Raw genomic sequence first — 8626 nt, 5'->3', positions numbered from 1 at the left:
ATCCCTCGTGACTGAGTATCTCGTTCCCCAGTATTGCTGCTCGCATTGATTCGGATCCTACGAATGTCAAGCTAGTGGGGAATCGGGCAACGGTATTCAACACCACGTACAGTCACAACGCCCTAGAGGACAGACATTCCGGTCGGGGAATGAGCGTGTTTCAAAGTATCCAAGCAGACAGTTTGTCGTTGTCTGTAGCACCACGGACTTTTCAACTCAGTGGCCATTATTGGGGCTTCCCTAAGGGCCGCAGCAGAAAGAAGTGTGCCGACATCCTGTACGACTCCAACACACCTAAAGACTTAAGCATGTACCTTTCATACTACACTGTATACGCACAGAAAATTAAATTTCTTCGTTTTCTATCTTCCTTGGTATTGCAGATTTAATACCCAGTTGTCCAAATATCGCGATTGTGATGATTTCCACGTTCGTAGGACGTCAGGCTCGAGAAGCAGAAATCATTATTATCGTTACAGCGCGGAAGCCCTGTAACAAATATGTCCGAAAAAGCCGAGCACAGAATCGCGGTTTGGGTTTACGGGCGGGCGAGTTCTTGGTGCGCGGTTTCCATTTCAGCTAGAAACATGAAGTGAAAAGTTTTTGGTTTAGCCCGGTTTAGAGTCCATTTGCGAAGCCATCCGAACACCTGTCTTACAGTAACTATGTTGGGGTATATTAAGCAAGGTTTGGGCAACGAACTGGAGCTGGCGCCCAAGCAAATTTTGCGAATCGATTAATTCCTGTTGCAAAACATTTTAAGCGGGCTGAAATTAATGCTCAGTTAATGGCATCATTTGTATGTGCGCAGTTCGGACTTTAGGGACTTTACGTGCAAAAAAATGGTTAAAATGGCTCTGAGCACTATGGGACTCAACTTCTGAGGTCATTAGTCCCCTAGAACTTAGAACTAGTTAAAACTAACTAACCTAAGGACATCACAAACATCCATGCCCGAGGCAGGATTCGAACCTGCGACTGTAGCGGTCTTGCGGTTCCAGACTGCAGCGCCTTTAACCGCACGGCCACTTCGGCCGGCTTTACGTGCAAATACAGTTACCCTCTTTCAGATTCTATGTACAAAAAGTCACAGTAAAATATCTCCGAACAGGAGAAAATGAGAGTGGAGGTTCAAATCTGGCCTACCGATGTTATCGGACCTTGGTCTAGTATGTGTTAAAAACAGTTTAAAAAAATATTGCTTCGTTTGGATTTTACGTGCAAAAAGTACGTTTTTCTGGGAGGGTTTTCATTCGCTCCACTTCTATACTTTAAACTTTTACGAATACGTTCAGACTTTTCACGCTGGTAGATCATGGATAAAGTCAAAACAAAAGTTTTTTAAATATGATAATGTTCTCGGTTGTCGAGTTTCGATGGTTTAGAGTCGAGCTAAATGTAGCACGTAAAATTTGTTCTTACGTGAATTGAAAGCACAGAAACGGTTTAATGTGAATCAAATAAATGAAATGCTTTCTTACGATAAAACTGAAAAATCTCTTTCAAAAATCTAGCTTCACTCGGATTTTACGTACAAAAACACGTTTTTGTGATCTTTTTTTTCGCATCTCACTTGTGTGATTCGGTTCCAGCTTTGTAAGAAGCTAGACAAGTATGTTTAATTAATGTTCGTCCTGTTGTTACGTGAGAACTTTATCCGTTGCGACGATATAAGGAACGTGGTTCGAAAGACAATAAAAACATCTATACTGGATCAGTGGTCTCCCGACGCAATCAGAATTTATTTTAGTTACCAAGCAATGGTGATCTAACATCAAACGTTATGGCAGAGTACAAGTTGGTAACCATAAAGAAAAATGCACCTAACATAACACAAATAAAGGCGAATATGCCCTGGGCAGAGTTAGGGATGTAAAAAAGGGAACTAGCTTCTCGCCGTATCTTGCAGCTTCAGAGATATTTAAATCAAAACATGTTGTCATATTTGCGCCTTATTACGCGTTAACACTCGTTCCCCAGCGCAGTGAGCTTGTAGCGTTGTTACTTTAATTTGGTATACTGAATGTGTAAGATTGTAACTTTAATTTGGTATGCTGAAATCGGAGCTAATAGACAATGAAAGTGGGTTAAAAGCCGTGATCTGTCTGGGGACGTTAACCGTGGATTACTGGGCAACTGTTTCATCAGATATTTAGCAGACTAACATTAATGATAATCTTTTAATAGTCATACAAAACCGGTAAAATATATATATAAAAAGGAGAATTTAAATAAAAAGAAAGAAATCAGTTTATACTTGGAAATTTATTTTAAGATTGTTCATTGAAATTTCAGCATATTATACGTGAGTTATAACTGAGCTGGTGCCTTATTTACGATTGAAAAGAATGTGAGATTGTAATCTTACGGAACACATAAAATATGGAGCCAAGATTTGGAAAATTGCATACAACACTCCATTCATAAAATAACACACGAAGAACATTGAAACATAAGCAAGAAGAAATTAACCACAACCAACAGATTCAGTTTTTACCCAAAGAAATTACGTTCATACCACAATCCTGTCCGTCATGTAATTACCACACACTGGTATACTAAATTCATATTAACTCTTTGTGAAGTCTTCGCAAAAAGAATAGCTGAGGGCTACTTGATGATTACACCACATGCTCCACGTGGTCAACTTGGTTTACACAAAGCGTACAACTCCACAATAATTTTGATAATTAAAATAAATAGATCGAAAAGCAATTGACCAAAGAAAAACCTTGAACTGGTTACTAACGTCTTACTATTAATCTGATGGGTCAAACAGTTATGTAAACACGTGGTACTGGTCTCGCAAAGTACACTCCACGTGGGTTGAACATAGAGAAAAGTTGCTATATTGCAAAATATTGTCAAGACGAGACGTTATAATCACACAAACATTCGCATTTAAGATTGATGAACTTAGTTAGAGTTACTGATCAACACGTGGTTCCAATTTACTCACAAAGTAGTAACAAAGCAACTACCCCAAAATAATCTGAATTTAACACGAGAATTACACTCCGCTGCACTTTAAGATAGCATTAGATATTTTAGAGCTAAACCTGAAATCAAGGTGATTAAATTTTCAGTTAGGCTGAACTTAAGAAATGCATTGTCCTACGGACTTAACAGACACGTGCTTAGCCGGAGATCTTACCACTTCAGACGCTCGCCACGGCCACACTGCAACTGCCTTACTGCCGAGCGTGCTTCCTCTGGGGGTGGCTCACAAAGATCAACGGAAGTGGCCAGAGGGGCAGCTTCCTATACCAACATGACAACGGACGGACAGGACCATCCTAAGGATAGAAACCTCTTTGCTTTTAGGAAGCGTAGCTACCTGTTCCGACGTTGGTCCTACTGTTCTCTAGCAGACAGCCTTGTCTGCTACCCTCAAGCATGCAACTAGAAATACATATGCTCATTCTTCCTTTCACACAAAAGGGAAGGGGGATGACAGTATCTTATCATATACAGTATATAAAAGAAAGCGGATGTAGGTTCCGTATGAGACTGTGTGACATGAATTACATATAAGAATTACATATAAACTGTGCTTTAAAGTGTAGTAGTGTGACAGATCGTTCTTGTTTATGTGTAAAAGTAACACGTTCCACTGCTCAGTCTCCTCCCAGATAGTCAGAAACGCCACAGTACGTTTAGAAGAGGAATTTATTCCATAAATGGCAACAGATTTAAGAAATTACACATGAAAGGAATCCAACAGAGACCTTTCAAGCTCTCTTAGGTGCAAGGTGTTGGCACATCTTCATCTTGCAATTTACTTGCTAAAGCCCCTCATCCTGTGCCAAAAATCTAGAGGATTCGCCAGCCCTATAATACCGTATGGCTGAAGAGCATACATTTAATAGCTAAAGAAGTGTTTCTGGTGGGAAAAAAATTTCTGGGTGCGGATGCATCACATTACTCGACATGGCTACTAAGACTAAACAGTAAAAAACAACGAATGTGTCAAGATGTTTTGATTCCAATGACTTTAAAGCTGCCAGATAAGTGGAAAAGCTATTTGCCTTCTTTCACGTACCTAATACTACGCAGGACATATTCGTCTTTTTTGTGCTGTGGTAGGAGCTTTTTTTCATTCTGGTTATAATATTTGTATTTCAGACATGAATGCTTGCTTCTGACGGCGTAGACACTGTGACTTGTGGAAGTTTGGGTCGGTGCTGGGAGCGTGCACGGATAGCCGAGATTGTTATGGGGACCGCTGGCGATAAGCGGGAAATCCGGGTTCGAGTCTCTACCCGGCGTAGATTTTCATGGGTCACCAACAGGTATGATTTCCAAGCCTAATACAACTGACGTCAAAAATATTCGCAATTGCGTCGAAATTTCGTAATAAAAATATAGTAATGGAATACACAATCGAGCATTCAGACTGCACGCCGAATACGGTGCAGCTCCGAGAGGCGGCAGTGAAAGGTGGCGTGCTGCGCATGCGCCGTGCGGCTCTGGCGGGCCTCTGACGCGACGCGCGGCGCCGTGGAGCGCACACAGGTCGCCCGGCTCGTGTTGGAGGCGGACCGCAGCTGCCGAGGAGGTCCGTCCGGGCAGCCGCCAGGCCATGGGGGGACACCTGCCGAGGAGCGGCGCCGCGCGCGGTAAGTCACCGCCTCTCGCTACTGCTCACCTGACTGCCGAAGTTTTTCCCACTTGTTTACAAGTATCTAGTCTAGCAAACGATTCCTTTAAGCTGCAGAATACAGGGTGCGTCCCGGTACTCCGAAAAGATTCGTCCGATTTCACAATACATGTCCTACTAGTACGCAGATAAAAGCTTAGCGTAGATTTGATCTTGGACACAGAACTACAAAGTCTCTATTTTCAAAAGAAACATCCCATTTTATAAGGGTATGTGGTGTAAGTGTATGCACATACAACCTTGGCGTAGACTACTTTTTATTGTCACGTTTAGGATCAAGTTTTGTGTTTCGTTTCATGTTGCATGTGCTCTTCACTGGACTCACAACAAACATCCAGACGACAGGCAAATTCGGTCCGCACTTTTGGTAGCATGTCTGCAGATTCTGCGTTCACTGCCGCTGCTATGCGGGTTCACTGTTCGTGCAGAGGTGTTGTAAGGGGAAGCACGTAATCTTTCACGAACTGCCATATAAAAAAGTTGCCTACGGCGAGATCAGGCGACCGTGGAGGCCGATGGAGCAGTACGCGATCTGCACATCCCTTACGCTGTAAGAGGTGCACTGCCGTACGCGCGACAAAAACCTTGCGGCACAATCGTAACTGAATTGTATCTATGGAAATGATGATCGGTAAACACCTTGTTGTCTCGTTGTTACAACGGTTCCACGTGAGTGAGAGGGCTAGCTTCTACAAGGAGACGCATATCGGAACCCATATACAGCGACAAATTAACATTGGTCTCAAGGTAAATTTTAGTGTCCATGCGTAAGTTAATAATTCACCCCAAGTTTCTGTCCTCATTCACGTAGAAGACTGAGTCTTAGAAGACTGGGTGAATTTCTTTGAAGCGTCCTGTGCAATTAGCGGTCGTCTTTGCGAGATCGGAGTCCAGATCGCAAGCACGTCGTAGACCAAAGGTGGGAAACCGGCGGCCGGTGAGTAGCATCCGTTCCGCGCTTAATTTCAATCCGGCCCACGGAAGAAATTCGCATTGTACTCCGCCCGGGAAGCATATTCGGATATTTCCGCCAACGTTCGGCTCGTCACGGATTTGTGCCTCAGAGCATACTTTTAGACAAATGTTTAAAAATGTAATCGTAGGCTTCCGCGGCCGTTGTCACAGTCAATTAAATTCTTCTGGGTTTGAGGCCGCATTGTCAACTATAAGATTCCGAAGTTTCGTCAACTATTGCAAGACGCCTTCCTCAGGGTGTATAGCAATACAACCTGAGGAAGGCGTCTTGCAATAGTCGCCGAAACGTCGTAATTTTATAGTGGACAATGCGATCTCAAACCCAGAAGAACTTTATTGACTGCAAATATTTAAAAAAAAATCCTAATAATGTTTATAGATATTAACATACTAAATTTCAAACACCCTAATTACCTGCCTGTGGCCAGAATTAGAAGAGTTACTCCTAATTGCTTGTCGACTGCGATTGCCTACATTATTGTCGCGTTTTGTTTTTCTATTCCTTGTTGTGTTAATGTCAGTAAGTAATTCTTGTCCATTGTGGACGTATTAGAAAGCTGCAACTGTTGAAAACACATTAATTTACGAGGGGCGTTCAATAAGTAAAGCAACATTTTTTATAAGGTTACCATCCATTCGGAAAATGGGTGCACTCAGCGACTGTTATGTGGCTCATAAATTATAGAGTGCAGCAATCAGTCGTCCTTTTTCAGATTTTATGTCGCAAATCTAGATTTCGGCTAGTGGCTAGCCATTCAAAGAAATGTGACTGACGCCCGAACAACAGGGACTTAACATGCATCGATAACAGAAAATAGTGCATTGAGAATGGTTAACCACTAGCCGAAATCTGGATTTGCGTAATAAAATCTAAAAACGGACGACTGATTGCTGCACTCTATAATTTATACAACATATTTGTTTTCAGCTGAAAAAATGCTGAATTTGTTGTGGGACATCGTGGGATAGTAATGAAGTCCGTAACGGAAGTGCGTTCCAAGCAGAGACCTGTCGCTGAGTTTCTTTTGACAGAAAACGAGCGCATCACAGATATTCATAGGGGCATGCAGAATGTCTGAGGAGACCTGGCAGCGGACAAAAGCCTGGTGAGTTGTTGGGCGAGGCGTCTGACGTCATCGCAACAAGGCAACCGCGCCAAGTTGTCCGACCTCCCGCGTGCCGGCCGGCCGAACACAGCGGCGAAATCTGCAATGTTGGAACGTGCGGACACACTCATTCAAGATGAAAGATCACATTCAAAGCCTCGCTCCTCATCTGGACGTCTGTTGGTAATGCTGATGGACGCGTCCACCAGTTCGGGTAATCAAAGGTGTGTACCCAATGCGTTCCCAGCCGCCTAACGGAGGACTTCCATCTTTTTGGCCCAATGAAGGATGCACTCCGCGGGAGCAGTACGTGGATGATGTGGAGGTTACTGACGCAACAAGACGTTGGCTTTAACGTCCATCAGTCGAGTGGTTCCATGCGGGCATACACGCCCTCCCAATGTGGTGTAGTAAGGTCGTCGCATTGAGTGCAGATTATGTTAAAAATAGGGTTTTTTTCCGATAGCGTGGTAAACAAGATGGTGCGCTGGAATCCTGAATAAAACCCACCTGCTTTCAAAAAAACGGTGTTGAATTGCTTGTTGAACGCCCCCCGTATAGTGAATTTAATTACTATCTCGAATTACTCACTTTTATAGCCATTTATTTTTTTCATTATGACACCTCTAGGTTCCTGGAATCCTTTCTACTTACACCTACTTACATGTTATAAACGTTGTGTCTACACTAACGGCGTTGCAGAATTTTGCAGTGGAAGTTCTAATACAGTGGCTGCAATACGTCGTAAGGAAAGAAACAATGTTCATCAACATCTACGTGATTGCTATGCTATTCACAGTAAAGTGCCTGGCAGAGGGTTCAATGAACCACCTTCTGTCTCCCTACCGTTCCACTCTCGAACGGCACGCGGGAAAAACGAGCGCTTCAATTTTTCTGTGCGAGCCATGATTTCTCTTTTTTTTTATCGTGATGATCATTTCTCTCTATTTAGGTGGGCGCCAACAGAATGTTTTCGCAATCAGAGGAGAAAATTGTTGATTGAAATTTCATGAGAAGATCCCGTCGCAACGAAAAACGCCTTTGTTTTAATGATTGCCACTCCAATTCACGTATCATGTCTGTGACACTATCTCCCCTATTTCGCGATAATACAAAACGAGCTGCCCTTCTTTGTACCTTTTCGATGTCATCCGTCAGTCCCACCTGTTGCGGATCCCACACCGCACAGCAGTACCCCAGAATAGGGCGGACAAGCGTGGTATAAGCAGTCTTTTTAGTAGACCTGTTGCACCTTGCCAATGAATCGCAGTCTTTGGTTTGCCCTCCCCACAGTATTATCTATGTGATCGTTCCAATTTAGGTTATTTGTAATTGTAATCCCTAAGTATTTAGTTGAATTTAGAACCTCCAGATTTGTGTGACTTATCGCGTAATCGAAATTTAGCTGATTTCTTTTAGTACTCATGTGAATAATTTCATACTTTTCCTAATTCAGGGTCAATTGCCACTTGTCACACCATACAGATATTTTATCTAAATCATTTTGCAAGTCGTTTTGATCATCTGATGACTTTACAAGTCGGTAAATGACAGCATCATCTCCAAATAATCTAAGACGTCTACCCAGGTTATCTCGTTAACATAGATCAGGAACAATAGAGGGCCTATAACACTTCCTTGGAGAAGCCTGATTTTACTTATATTTTACTCGATGACTTTCTGTCTATTAGTACAAACTGTGACCTTTCTGACAGGAAATCACGAATCCACTCGCACAGCTGAGGCGATACTCCGTAGGCACGCAGTTTGGTTAGAAGACGCTTGTGAGGAACGGTTTCGAAAGCCCTCTGGAAATCTAAAAATATGGAGTCAATTTGACATCCCCTGTCGATAGCACTTATTACTTCATGAGTATAAAGAGCTA

The 8626-nt window shown here is 42.7% G+C and overlaps 1 protein-coding gene across 2 annotated transcripts in view; it reads left to right on the top strand.

Annotated features, from left to right (window-relative positions):
- The first annotated feature begins 4525 nt into the window (after positions 1-4525).
- Positions 4526-8626, top strand: part of LOC126187684 (uncharacterized) — a 264618-nt gene continuing 260517 nt past the window's right edge. For both annotated transcript variants that reach the window (XM_049928922.1, XM_049928920.1), the window contains exon 1: positions 4526-4619. In XM_049928922.1, the coding sequence (XP_049784879.1) occupies positions 4583-4619 (37 nt within the window). In that variant the 5' untranslated portion in view covers positions 4526-4582. The remainder of the gene's footprint in view (positions 4620-8626) is intronic.

Source organism: Schistocerca cancellata, chromosome 5 (genome assembly GCF_023864275.1).
Source record: "Schistocerca cancellata isolate TAMUIC-IGC-003103 chromosome 5, iqSchCanc2.1, whole genome shotgun sequence".
NCBI lineage: Eukaryota > Metazoa > Arthropoda > Insecta > Orthoptera > Acrididae > Schistocerca > Schistocerca cancellata.
Note: the sequence above shows the minus strand (reverse complement) of the source record. Positions and strands in the feature narration are given on the sequence as shown.